This window comes from Capra hircus, chromosome 23 (assembly GCF_001704415.2).
Source record: "Capra hircus breed San Clemente chromosome 23, ASM170441v1, whole genome shotgun sequence".
In the NCBI taxonomy this organism is placed as follows: Eukaryota; Metazoa; Chordata; class Mammalia; order Artiodactyla; family Bovidae; genus Capra; species Capra hircus.
The window spans coordinates 30,967,978-30,982,475 of NC_030830.1; the positions used below are offsets into that span (position 1 = coordinate 30,967,978).

The 14,498-nt window shown below is 39.6% G+C and overlaps 1 protein-coding gene across 1 annotated transcript in view; it reads right to left on the reverse strand.

Annotated features, from left to right (window-relative positions):
- Window positions 1–14,498, reverse strand: part of CDC5L (cell division cycle 5 like) — a 45,042-nt gene that overhangs the window by 27,105 nt on the left and 3,439 nt on the right. The window contains exons 3-9 of the mRNA XM_005696360.3: window positions 13,788–13,949; window positions 13,072–13,199; window positions 11,603–11,702; window positions 6,910–7,128; window positions 5,399–5,543; window positions 4,136–4,324; window positions 658–806 (exon numbers count right to left, since the gene is read on the reverse strand). Coding sequence (XP_005696417.1) covers window positions 658–806; window positions 4,136–4,324; window positions 5,399–5,543; window positions 6,910–7,128; window positions 11,603–11,702; window positions 13,072–13,199; window positions 13,788–13,949 — 1,092 coding nt within the window. The remainder of the gene's footprint in view (window positions 1–657; window positions 807–4,135; window positions 4,325–5,398; window positions 5,544–6,909; window positions 7,129–11,602; window positions 11,703–13,071; window positions 13,200–13,787; window positions 13,950–14,498) is intronic.

A 14,498-nucleotide genomic window follows, 5' to 3' on the forward strand; every position in this document is an offset into this window, starting at 1 on the left:
AAAAATTCTTTAAAAAACAGTAGCTTAAAACAAAAGAAGTTAAAAAAAAAAGAAGTATAAACAAATACTGAACTCTAGTCAATGATTTATATGACAAAGAAGTGTTTAGGGTGAAATGTACTGATACCTTGCAACTTGCTTTGAAATGTATTTAAATATAAGATAGGCTGATGGCTGGATGGATACATGATAAAGCAAACACAATAAAACATAAACCATGGAATCAAGTAGTGAGTATATGGATGTTTGTTTTACCATTCTTTCAACCTCTCTAAATGTTACACATTTATTGTTATTGTTTCATAATAAAATGTTGGGGAACAAGCAACAGTAATACATGCATAAAAGGGATTACAATTTTTATAAAAGTCACCAAATCATCATTAATAATGGATAGATCTACTTCTTAAATCAGATTAAAAGTATTCACAAACAAGCTGACAGCACCAGAAACTCTGAAAAAGAAGGAGGGTTCATGTAGTATTTGACAAGTTCCTAAATACTATAATGTTATTTGCTTCTATGAATGAGGGGAACTCTAAAAGCAAGTTAAACACTAATTTCCATTTTCCATGAACATTTCTAAAGCAAACACATTGTCCAAGTCCTCGGATTCAGGTTTTTCTAAAGCAAAAATTAGTTGTTTATTTACAATACCTGAATGGGGTAGAAAGAACTGTGTTTGGAGTCTGTACAACCTGCCGCTGTGGTGTCACACCTGAGAAGTCGCTCTCATGCAAAGGGGTGTTGAGTCCACCTTTTAATGGGGTGTCCACGTTGGTCAGAGCCATGAGGTTTTGGGCTTCCTGATTAACAAGATAGTAAACAAGCATGTTTCAACAATTTAGACAGGACAGCAAACCCCTCTCTTATAGTCCTACTACACAAAAAGAAGGCAGAATTCTTACATATTTTCTCAATGAAAACCGAGAGAAAATGAATATTGAACCATGGAGGAATTCAATGCTTCCATTCTTTCTGACATTAACATGTCAGAAGTTTTGAAATAGTTTTACATGTCAAGAAATGTATATGTGATTGTGGCCTCACATATGAAATTACCATTACCCAAGAACTTTTCCTATTACCCATGCCAAGCCTCTTTACATGAAGAACCAAGACTTCAACTTTCCCAACATGAGCTTGGGCTAAACATTAGAACACCCAGTCTGGCTTTATCATGAATGCTTTATCCAATTTCCATTAGACTCTCTGAGTCTCAGCTTCTTCCATTGTGAGGTTAAAATATTACCAACAGGTCTATCTACTACATTAGAAAACTTAAGAAGACAGATTACTTTCTGAAGTCTTGCTTGACCTCTTCAGGTTGGACTGACATGCTCTCTTTACAGTCCCTCTACTATAACCCTGCACTCATTACTAACACAGCACCCACAACTCCTAATCCCCAATTCAGGGTCTGTGGCAAGCTACATTTTCCACAGAGTCACAACCATAATTCTCATCTCACATGCTCTTCTTACAATCCAACTTTGATACTCCAACCACTGAACTGTACGTTATAAAAGGATCAATTGCATCTTAAAAAAAAAATACACACACACACACACACACACACACACACACACACACACACACACACACACACACACATGCTTCCTTGGTGCCTCAGACAGTAGAGAAACTGCCTGCAATGCAGGAGACATGGGTTCTATCCCTGGGTTGAGAAGATTCCCTGGAGAAGGAAATGGCAACCCACTCCAGTATTCCTGTCTGGTAAATTCCATGGACAGAGGAGCCTGGTGGGCTACAGTCCATGGGGCTGCAAAGAGTCAGACACAACTGAAGAGACTGAGCATGCACACAAGTCTAATTAAAAAAGAGAGAGTTCAGAAATTTAAAATACGACAGTAGAAATTTAAAAACTGTATGAAAGTAAAATTCAGAAAATCTCCTAGCAATGAATCAAAAAAGTCAATTAAGACAGAAAATCAGAGAGGAATAGCGAAACAAAGCAATGAAGGGGAGGAAATTTTTCTAATTTTCAGAATAACTTCCCAGAGTTGAAGGTCATGAGTCTACAGAATGAAAAGACTCATCAAGTACCTAGTACAGTGGTTAAAAATAAACCCACATCAAGAAATATGCATGTGAAAAAGAGGTCATATAAGCTTCCAAAGGAAGGAAAAAACCAGGTTTCCTATTAACCTTAACAGCACAAGTCAGAAGACCCTGGAACACTGCCTTCAAAGCTATGAACAAAAATCCTTTGAATCTGGAATTCTATACCCAGTTGTACGATCAATCAAATTAAGAGAGTAAAACAGTAATTTACAGATATTCAAGACTTAAAAACTGTATCTCCCACGAAACCTTCCTCAGAAAGCTACCGACAGATATGCCTCACTAAGAGGGAGCCAACCAAGAAAGCGAGAGACATGGGAGCCAGGAAAGAGGAGACCCAAGGGAAAACTTTCCAGGGTGACAGTGAAGGGGGAGCAAGAGGATGAGCCATAAACAAGATCTAAGGAGCAATCAGTCCAGGCTAGAACATTCAGAAATTCTGGGAAAGACTTCAAGCGCTGAAAAAGATAAGAATACCTAAAATTTTACCAGATTACAGGAGACTGACAGTTAATAAAGTCCAGATCCAGAAATGAATTTGTGCCAAGTCATCAAAAATGTTAGCAACTAAGTAAAACAAGTATTAATCCAAAGAAAAACAAAATACTATGCAGTAGAATAATTATAAGGTACTTTCCAGGTCAGCAGTGAATGCAGTTTACATAGTCACAAGTGAGTGTCAAAGTTGCTCAGTCATATCTGACTCTGCAACCCCATGGACTGTAGCCTGCCAGACTTCTCTGTCCATGGGATTCTCCAGGCAAGAATCCTGGAGTGGGTTGCTATGCCCTCCTCCAGGGGATCTTCCTGGCCCAGGTACGGAATCTGAGTCTCCTGCATTGCAGGAAGATTCTTTACCATATGAGCCACCAGGGAAGCCCCACATAGGCATAAGGTAAACCATAAATATAGAGCTAACCAAAATTATGATTAACTACAATGGAAGATGGGAAAATGGAAAGAGTGGATACACAGTAGAGGCAGAGGGCATCAGAGAGCCAAATGCTCAAATTCTACGTGGAAAAAAAAAATGCTTTAAACTGAAAATAAAACCAACATGAAACAAGTGTCTTAGCATTACAGTGGTGAAAACAAAGAGTTGTCACTGATAACTCTAGAAAGCAGACAATGAGGGGCACTTTTTTACATAGTCTTATATAGGACTGTTTGACTCCTAAATCAAAACCGTAAGATTATATTTGACTCTTAGAAAACTGAGATGTAAGGAGTGCTGAAAGATTCAATAGTATTCTGTTGCTGTTGCTGCTGCTAAGTCACTGCAGTCGTGTCCAACTCTGTGCGACACCAGAGACGGCAGCCCACCAGGCTTCCCCATCCCCAGGATTCTCCAGGCAAGAACACCGGAGCGGGTTGCCATTTCCTTCTCCAATGTATGAAAGTGAAAAGTGAAAGTTAGGTCTGTCTGTTACCTAGCATGGTAACACCCTAGGAACACACAGAGCTGTACACCCTATATGTTAAGGAGCGAGAGGGGAATAGTACTGAAGGCCGTCTATGCCATGCTAAGTACAGAATCACAAGGAAGTTTTGAAAATCACTGTAAAAAAAAAATTACTGAATACAGGGAACTCTCCTGGCAGCACAGTGGGTAAGAATCCACCTTGCAATGCAGAGTACACAGGTTTAATCCCTGGTTGGGGGAACTAGGATCCCATGTGCCAGAGAGCAAGCAAGCCCGCTCACCCCAACTGCAGAACCCATGAGACATAACTAGAGAATCGGTGTGCTGTAATGAAAGCTCCTGTGGGCTGCATCTAGGACCCAAGTACAGCCAAATAAATAAAATTACTAACTACACACGTATTTTTTTTTCCAGGACTGCTAGGCAATGTGTAATTTTTAAATGCTGTGCTTTACTGACAAGATTTAGCTTCCCTACCATGGAAATCTCCAGCAGCTATGCATTCAGGACTGTTTCAAACTGCTTATGCTAAGAGACACAAAACCAAACCATTTAGTCTTCTCCTTTATACTACTTTTAAGGACAGGAAGCAAAGTGAAAGGCTCATTCTACCACATGGCAGCCTACCTGCAGAATTCTGTCCTGGGAAGCTGGCGTTCGTGGTGTTCTCAGAGCAATGCTGTTGTTGGTGACATTGTACTCAGACAAGAGAGTACTGGAAGCAGAGTTTGTTATGCCAGATTCCTCAGCAGTCTGACGTGCAATTTCACTTGCTTGGCCTACTTTTACAACTTCTTGGAGTTCTGCGTCTGAAATCTGAAGATAACAGTTATCATAGTAGCAATATTTAACCAGAGAATAACACAGCTTAAAACGTCCATATTCTAGAAAGATGAACTGCTGAGTACACAGAGGTTCACTGTATACTCTTTACTTTGTGGGTTTGAAAATTTCCATAATATTACTAGTTTTTTAAAGTGTTCCTATATAAAGTAGGGGGGAAATTCCATACATGATATAATATCAAACTGTATTCTTCTACTTCCATACTGAAATTCTCTCAAAACAATATATTAATAAATCAAGATTATAAATTAACAGTGTTGGTACAAAACCATTTATCAATTGGGGGGCGCATACTAAAAATGAATTAAAATATCACAGAGTCCATTGAGCCACAAAAATCCCTAAGAAAATCAAAAGGTGTTATTTTTGTAATTTCACCAAAACAAATATCCTAAGAACTGAAAAAAAAAGGTTACAGGCAAAATTCCAATTTAAGAAATATCACCACTACAAATGATAGCATCTGACAGAACTATTTTATGTTTATACCCAAGAATTTTATATTAATGCCGCCAGGGCATTCATTTGGCTAAAGATGTTCAAACCTCCTAAATCCCTCCCTCTGCTCCATTAAACTGTCCAATTCTACAGAGCTGTACTCATCAAAATGCAAGAGAAGCTTATTCAAAATCCCCATGTTTCTAACCAACCACAATTCAGCCATAGGAAGAGAGCCTACAATGAGCTGAATGAATTGTTTCTTCTCCACAACTCCCACATTGATTCTCACAGTTACTGTCTCAAAAACAGAACAATGACACAACCAAACATTCCCTAAAAGGCAGTCACCTGAAGTCCACAAGGCCAAATACCACCATTACCAGCTACAAAAAAATGAGGCCTGGAGCCCCAGTCTACTGACAAATTGCTAAGAACTGACAATTAATTACTAAACCATCATATGAGAAGTTCAAGGCCTAATATTTCTTAGGAGTACCAAGTACCTAAAAGAAAACCTGGCACATAGACCCGCAAACATTTGCTGAAAAAAGGTATAAATGCATGTGAGTTCACACAGTGAAAAAACTACTTTCATCAGATTACCTGAGGGGCAGGAAGTACTAGCTTGCTCCTCTTTTTAGTAAATTCAGAAACACCACTAGTTTGAAGAATAGCTGATGGTAAATCAGATTCTTTTTTCCTTTTCAAATGCTGTTTGTCTTTTTTTCTATCTCGTCCTTCTTTTTCACTGTCATGGATCAAGGTGGAGAACAAATTTTTCAAAGTTACTCATAGGCAATAATGTTAAAAGCCATACAAATAGTCATATACTCTGAACAACATAATCTGTTCTTAAGAAAAGTACTAATAAAAAGACAAAACTATATACATTAAGCTGTTTCCTTTTCCTATACATTACTTACTACTATGTTCAATAGGAATATAGAATAGCAATAGAATTATTAAGAAAATAAGATACACTAAGTAATTTAAGTACTAAATAGTAAAACTATGTAACTATAAAGACTATGATGATCAGCAAAATGTTACATATACCATGAAAAGAAAACCATAAAACTACTATATCATGACTACCTTCATACAAAAATATGTGTTTGTACTAGGAAAATGATAAAGTATACAAAAAGGGAAACAAACAAAGGGAACAGAATTAAAACATTGGTTTTAAATTTTCCTTTAAAACTAATCTTCAATTGTTTGACATCATTTTTTTTTTAAAGGATAGTTAAGTTCTCACAAATGACATCAGAGAGGTGTTAGGGTCTTGTGCCAGGCTCAAGGTCATTTTCTAAAGGACCAGGAATGCTTCCTTCCCCTCTGCATGTCACCCTTCTCCTCTATCTAGTCTACTCCATCCAAATGACTTTTTTTTCTTCAATCTTTTTATCTGTAGAGGCTACCTAAAACAAGGGTCTAATCTGAAAAACAAATGCAACGGAGTACATTCAAGAAAATGCTGATCCACACTGGCTGACATCTGTTGTTTACTAACAATTCATGTCAACAGAAATATAGAAGGCCACCGGGGGAGTGGAAAACTAAAAATCTTTGATAAGCATAAAAGGTTTTTTCCACAACATTCAGATATAAGATTTAAAGAAACTCTAAAAATCCCTATAAATAAGAAAAATCCTTTGCATCCTAAGACATCTGATAAAAATACACACTGATCCTCATTAGATGAAAAGATTTAAGAATGAACTGGTAATGGTCATTTCTTCCTTTTAATTTCATTTTAAGAAAAACAAGATAAAATTTTCACTAAGGGGAAAAAAAACCAGACCAGATTTCGGACATATTCCTTCAGGCCATTAGTGAAATAACTAACCTGTTTCCAAATTTACTAACAGCCAAATGCTGACATTTCAAGAAATGCAAACAGTATTCTGTGCTAAAAACATTACAGCCAGGGTCACTGGTTTTCTCAGAAAGGTGAATCCATTAAATAAGTAAAAGCATTATGTAAGCCACATTGTGCTGACTAAGAAAAATCTGGCTCTGACAAGGATAATATCTGGCCCTCCATAAAATTCCTACTATACTTTTCCATTTAGAAAACCAGAAAGGAAGAAAAATCCAGAAAGGCAACTTACGATCTCAGCTCCCCATCAAGATCCTGCTGTCTTAACTTTCTGAAATCAGCATCAAGAGTCTGGTAGTTTTCCTCAGAAGTATCATAGAAACCAAGAGCCGGCTTTTTTTCAAAAGGAATTTCAGCATTATAATCAACTCCTCTTTTCTTTTTTCTTTTCTTCTGAATTTCTATGCCGGCTGCTCGAAGTTCTCTTCTCTTTTGGAGGGCAGCAAGACGCCTGAAGCAAAAGAACAAAAGATCACCTTGAAAATCATATACCATAGGGAAGGGATGTCTCATCCAACAGAGCTAAGAAAGCTGTCCGGTCATTTGGGAAAGAAATATTTACTTAAATCCTCACCTCACACCATGCACCAAAATCAACTCCAGTTCTGATTTAAAGGTACACATATATACTAGAGCAAAGAGAAAAACCAGAAGGAACTACAAATAAATATGTATCTAATCTCTGGATGAGAATATACTCACTTAATATCAATGAAATGGGCAAAAAAAACAAAAATCAACAGCTTTCAATTTTAAATTTTATATCTCTGTAGCACCATTTTTAAAATCATAAAACAGTATCAAAAAGTAAAGAGTATGAAAACAATTTGCAATTAGTATTAGGAATGGTTAGCTATAAATCCAGGCAAGTTTTTTTAAAATGCATCTCAAGGGAAAAAAGCAGAAGGAAAGACAGTTCACTAAGGAAAAAATGCAAACAGCTAAAATAACAAATGCTCAAACTACTGCACAACTGCACTCATCTCACACACTAGTAAAGTAATGCTCAAAATTCTCCAAGCCAGGCTTCAGCAATACGTGAACCGTGAACTTCCAGATGCTCAAGCTGGTTTTAGAAAAGGCAGAGGAACCAGAGATCAAATTGCCAACATCCGCTGGATCATCAAAATAGCAAGAGTTCCAGAAGAACATCTATTTCTGCTTTATTGACTATGCCAAAGCCTCTGACTATGTGGATCACAATAAACTGTGGAAAATCCTAAAAGAGATGGGAATACCAGACCACCTGACCTGCCTCTTGAGAAACCTATATGCAGGTCAGGAAGCAACAGTTAGAACTGGACATGAACAACAGACTGGTTCCAAACAGGAAAAGGAGTACGTCAAGGGTGTATATTGTCACCCTGCTTATTTAACTTCTATGCAGAGTACATCATGAGAAATGCTGGGCTGGAGGAAGCACAAGCTGGAATCAAGATTGCCAGGAGAAATATCAATAACCTCAGATATGCAGATGACACCACCCTTATGGCAGAATGTGAAGAAGAACTAAAGAGCCTCTTGATGAAAGTGAAAGAGGAGAGTGAAAAAGTTGGCTTAAAGCTCAACATTCAGAAAACAAAGATCATGGCATCCGGTCCCATCACTTCATGGCAAATAGACGGGGAACAGTGGCTGACTTTATTTTTTTGGCCTCCCAAATCACTGCAGATGATGATTGCAGCCATGAAATTAAAAGACGCTTACTCCTTGGAAGGAAAGTTATGACCAACCTAGACAGCATATTAAAAAGCAGAGACATGACTTTGTCCACAAAGGTCCATCTAGTCAAGGCTATGGTTTTTCCAGTGGTCATGTATGGATGTGAGAGTTGGACTATAAAGAAAGCTGAGCACCAAGGAATTAATGCTTTTGAACTGTGGTGTTGGAGAAGACTCTTGAGAGTCTCTTGGACTGCAAGGAGATCAAACCAGTCCATCCTAAAGGAGATCAGTCCTGGGTGTTCATTAGAAGGACTGATGTTGAGGCTGAAGACTCCAATACTTTGGCCACCTGAGGCAAAGAGCTGACTCATTTTAAAAGACTCTGATGCTGGGAAAGATTGGGAGCAGGAGGAGAAGGGAACAACAGAGGATGAGATGGCTGGATGGCATCACCAACTCAATGGACATGGGTTTGGGTGGACTCTCAGAGTTTGTGATGGACAGGGAGGCCTGCCGTGCTGTGGTTCATGGGATCGCAGAGTCAGACATGACTGAGCGACTGAACTGAACTGAAAATGACAAAGTGTACTTTAAAAATTAAAGAATCATAAATTAAATCAAGTACCATTTCTGCATACCTAATAAATTGTTGTTGTTCAGTCACTAAGTGTTCCCTGCCTCCAGGGAACCACTGCAGAGGCTAAGTCCAGACACAGTCATTGAGAAGGAAAGGCTTCCTTCTGCCCAGCGGCTCTACCTTGGGCACAGCGCTGCTGAGAATACTGGAGCCCCAAGAGTCCTTGCCTGGGCCTGTGGCATGAGGGTTCCAAGACAAGGGAGGCAAGCCAAGGAGATCTGGGGTGGCTGCCCACCCCACCCTTGACACTGAGCACTCAGCTTCTAAAGTGGGGTGTCATGCAGGAACAAGTACATCAGAGCTTATGGGACAGAAGAGAGAATTTCAAGCTCTCCCCAAAGAAGCTGACTTTCACTTGCAACAGGAAATGCAGAGGCTCAGGCCTCAGGGCACTCTCAAAAACAGTAGGAGTTGTGATGAAAAGGCAACTGATATCTGATAGATTCTTTGGAGATACAGCTAAACTGCAGGCCTACTACAGTCTTCCAGAATCAATCCCTTTCGAAAAGTGGGAGAAGCCTTCCTGGGATGAGAACAAATATCAAACAATGACCTCAGAAACCATCCCTTCAAAGGAGCCAAAGTTTACTTGGATCAGTCTGTGGAGCAACTTATGCCTCAAGACATTGCTGGAAACAATACAGCAATAAGCTGGCAGTCAATAGAGTCTAACAGCTGGGTGCACCCAGGGAAAACTATGTCAAAGCAAGTCTGGTCAAAATCCCCTCATCCCCAGGCAACTATGGCCACACCCAAGACTGCCCCCACAAAGAACACTATCAAAGACTTCACATTTCTCGGGGAGGAAAGGGGAGAACAGACTTCCCTACAATAACCCTGTCTGCTAGTCACTAATAGGAGAAGGCAATGGCAACCCACTCCAGTACTCTTGCCTGGAAAATCCCATGGACGGAGGAGCCTGATAGGCTGTGGTCCATGGGGTCGCTAAGAGTCGGACACGACTGAGTGACTTCACTTTCTTTTTTCACTTTCATGCACTGAAGAAGGCAATGGCAACCCACTCCAGCGCTCTTGCCTGGAGAATCCCAGGGACAGCAGAGCCTGGTGGGCTGCCATCTATGGGTTCGCAGAGTTGGACACGACTGAAGCGACTTAGCAGCAACAGCAGCTAGTCACTAACAAGTAAACAAGCAGTCACGAGAGTGGATGGGGGTGGGGGGCGCCTTTTGCTGGTTGTCCAGTGGACAATTCACAAGGTGATCCAACTCACATGGTGGTCAAACTCACAAGGTGAAAAGGCTCAAAAAACTTAGTTCCCAAACCACCATGGACAAAAACGGAAAATCAATTTTTTGTAACCTTACTCACATTACTCAACCCTAAATGTAAGCAAAATAGAAAGGTGACTAAGATGGGCAGAAAACTTAGCACCTCCTCTTAGTTTCTGTTTACTGTCCCAGGCCAATCATCCTCCCATCACAAATCACTACTCTGGGCTAGTGCTTGGTCAGCTATGCCAAAAAGCATCCTCTGGCAGGAAAGAATCCTTCATCCCAGGACCTGATACTTCACTGTCATTGCTGAGGAAACCATCAGTACAATGCTAGTCATCAGGTCAGGAAATACTTCCCAGCTTAAGGACCAAAACGGCAGTTATGGAGGCTGGGGAGATTACTTTAATGCCTGAATTCCAAAATTTAATAAGCTTTCTTACAGTTCAGGTTTTTCCCTTTACCCACTTTATCTTGGCTTCTAGGCCATTAGGAATGAAGTCAATAATGGATCTAACCAAAAAGAAGAGGAAAGTGGAGAAAACCTTGAACAGAGGGCAGTATTTAATTTCACTCATTTTTTAAATAAAAATTTCTATGACAGCCTAAAACGTGGTTCAAGGCTCATTTACTCCCTCCATGTTCAGACGGGCTTCCCACTTCCCAACACTAATAAACGAGAGTTAACTAATGGCAGTCATGCCAAAGTCATAGAGCCCAGTGTGACCTCCCGCCATCTGACACCAAGATGGCTACAACAAATGAAGCTCTCCTATGCTAACAGAATACACCACAGCAAGACTTACATGTATGTCTATACCTTGGCATTACTTCTGCCACGTCTTACAAAATTTTTTTCAAACATGTATTTTGGGGCTTCCCTGGCGGCTCAGTAGTAAAGAACCTGCCTGCCAATGCAGGAGACACAGGTATGATCCCTGGTCTGGCAGGACCCCACATGCCACGGAGCAACGAAGCCCAGGCGCCACAAGCACTGAGCCTGTGCTTGAGAGCCTGGGAGCACAGCTACCGAAGCCCGCAGGCCCTGGAGCCTGTGCTCCCAACAAGAGAAGCCACTGCAGTGAGAAGCCTGTGCGCTGCAGCTGGAGTGGCCCCCGCTCACCATTAGAGAAAAGCCCTCGCGGCTACGAAGGCCCGAGCAGTCAAAATTAAAAAAGACTGATTTTTTTAAAGTGTATTTTTTCTATAACTACTCTGAAACGGTTAGAAATATATATAAAAGACTCTTCCAAAGTAATAAGGAAGTTAAGCACTATTACCAAAACTGGAATGAGAACTCCAATTGTCATTCACCAAACAGGGTTGATGAAGTCTTACTGGACCTAAGGATACACAGACTAACTGGTCAACTATGGATGGAAACAACCATACCTTGCTTCTTCCAGCTGTTTCTCTCTTGCTTTCCTCTTGGCTTTCTTTCCCTGAGTATTAGCCAGGCGGGCTCTAGCTTCAGAAAGCATCTCCAATTCATCTGCAAAAATTAAGAGAAAATTAACTTCTTCTCCAACAGAAGCAAGGTAAGAGATGTAGCCTAGTGCTTAGATGAGAAAACCCATCAATACAATCACTAAATGGTGCAGCATAAAGGAAACAGCTTGGGTTTTGAAGTCAGAGGTATCTAAGCTAAAAATCATGCCCATGACTCACTGGTTATGTGACTCTGAGATAACAACATCTCACCATTTACAAAATGGGAATAACAATTCCTACTTCACAGAGATGTTGAGAAGAACTAACCAAAATGAATAGGTAAAGCATCCAGCAAATATTCATTGAACAATGGCTATAATTATCATGTCCTTTATTATCATCAACTATCTGGCACAGCACAAATTGTGAAATATTATAAAAGCTGTAATTTAATTTTAAGGGGACTGATAATCTTCATTATCATTCTTCCTTGATTTTTCTCCCTCAGAACTATTTCTCTTCTCCAGTACATTTTCCACAGTTCTCCAGAGTAGAATAGAGTTCATTACTGATACCTTGGAGCAATTCCCATACAAAGGCGTCCAATGAAATCACAAGGGAACTTTAAAAAAAAGAAAATCTCGGATTCCAGGATTACCCTACCCTCCATTCCCCTTCCCCAGTTTACTGAGTCAGAGCTCCTGGGGAGGCCCTGGTACCTGTATTTTTTAATGTTCACCATCTGACAGTGATGCAGCCAGCCCAGCCCCAGTCTGCCTCTGGGAACCACCACCTTCAAGTTTTTAAATTAAAAACTCGACAAATATTCACTGAACACTCACAACAACCCTGGGAAGTAAGACAGACACTATTACTCTACATCTGACAGGAAACAGAACCAAAGTTCAGAGAGATTATATGACTCACCCAAAGTCAAAGAGCTTAATACTTGGCAGATATGGCACTAAGCTAAAGTCTAGTTCCTCTGATTCCTGATTCAATGTCTCAAAAAGGCATCATCATGGTACTACAGTGCTGCCTTTTCACAAAACTCAAACTACTTGTCCAAAGTCAAAAAAGTAGCTAATAGGAGCACTGGATCCCCAAATCCAGACTTCTCATCCCTCAGAAGAGGAATGACAACAAAGTCCTAAAGAGCTTACCTCTAGACACCAGGAAATGTCCAGGAATACCACACTGCTTAGCTAAGTGAACTGAAACATTAAAAGATGAAGGGACAGCATCCAAAAAGAGCAATTACCCTACAACAGAAGGGTGGACGCATTTGGAAGGAGACTGAGAGTAACAACTGCAGAGAGAACCTCAGTTCTAAAAAGTCGGAGAAGTTTGGAAAAGAACTCAAAGGTAAAAGAAAGCCTGAGGAGTCTATAGTTACCAAAGAAATAAATTCCTCACAAAAGTACACTTGCCCTCATCCATGTCAATCGGGTCAGGCCGTGCTGGCTTTGTTTCTGGATTTGGATCTATTTCTCCAGGCTTAAGCTTTCGTGGATCATCTGTTGTTTCCTCTTCATTGTCTCTCTGGGCAGCTTTATCCCTAGAAATGAACCCAGAGTAATTATAATCACACCACCACACCATTCAGTCTTAGAAATACCAGGTTCCCTAGTGCTAGCACTCTTTCTTTCAAAAACCCAATGGACGGGGATAACAAAATAAAGCATTTCTTACTATTGCTTCACCTAAAAGAGATGGTTTTAAATTTCTAATTTCAGTGGTTCCATTCATCATGAACTAGCTGTTTCAAAGATGCTTCCTAAATCACAAATGCAGCAGAGCTACACAGAAAAGCTTTTAGTGGAACAACTAACATGTTCCAACTGGTAACTCTCAGCAGTGTAATTATGGGTGATTTTTATTTGCTTTTTTATTTTTTTCCCCTATTTTCTATGAACATGTATGATTTGTGTAATATGTTTAAATTATCCTTTTAAAAAGTATATCACTGGAGACATAATCTTGATCAACCACATGAGATCTGGAATATACTATCCAATAGCTTTAGCTCCTCTGGCTTTATTCAGATCTTCAACTAGTGTTTAAAGATAGAAAATGCTAAAAGTTTATTCAGCCTCATTCAAAAGATATACACACATTTCAGTACCATTTTTGGAGGTTCACTTACAGAAGAAATTCATAGTGTTCCAAACACTGGGCAGCTGTTCTGCCAATGATTGGAGCGATGGTCCTCCACTGAGTTGGCATCAACTTGGCCAAGTGCAAGAGTTTTTCCTCTTCTTCTCTGGACCATTCTGTTTTCTTAATGCTTGGATCCAGCCACTCATACCTATTTAAAAGACATCATCTCATACCTTAATCAGTCATCCAGCATGAATATTTACATTTTAGACATACTAACTTCTAGCATTCGAAAAATGCAAGCTAACTCTCATCCGTCAATCACAAAAGCTATTCTTTTTACAACAGAATATCCCCTATTTGGTTAAACTTATTTCATTCCAAATACCCTATTTCACTAAATTCTACTATATTAACTATTAATTCTATTAATTAACTATGCAAGGTTAGTAATGCTTGAAAAAGGTAACCTGACTGAAACATGACAATATGCCTTCCTTCTCAACTATCAACTGCTGTCATTCACCTTACACTTTATTAGAGGTATTGAAATTATTTGCATATAAGATAAAACTACCTCATATTTTCATAGTGCTTCCAGTTTTTATAGTACTTTCTCACGTTTTGATTTCCTCACAACACCTTTGCTTATTTCTGAAGCATTTGACTATACACTCTTCAACACTGTATGTTTTTGTATGGTGAGTTTAAGTAAAACCGCTATTGTCATAGCTGTCTTTCCTAATGCCCCACCTGA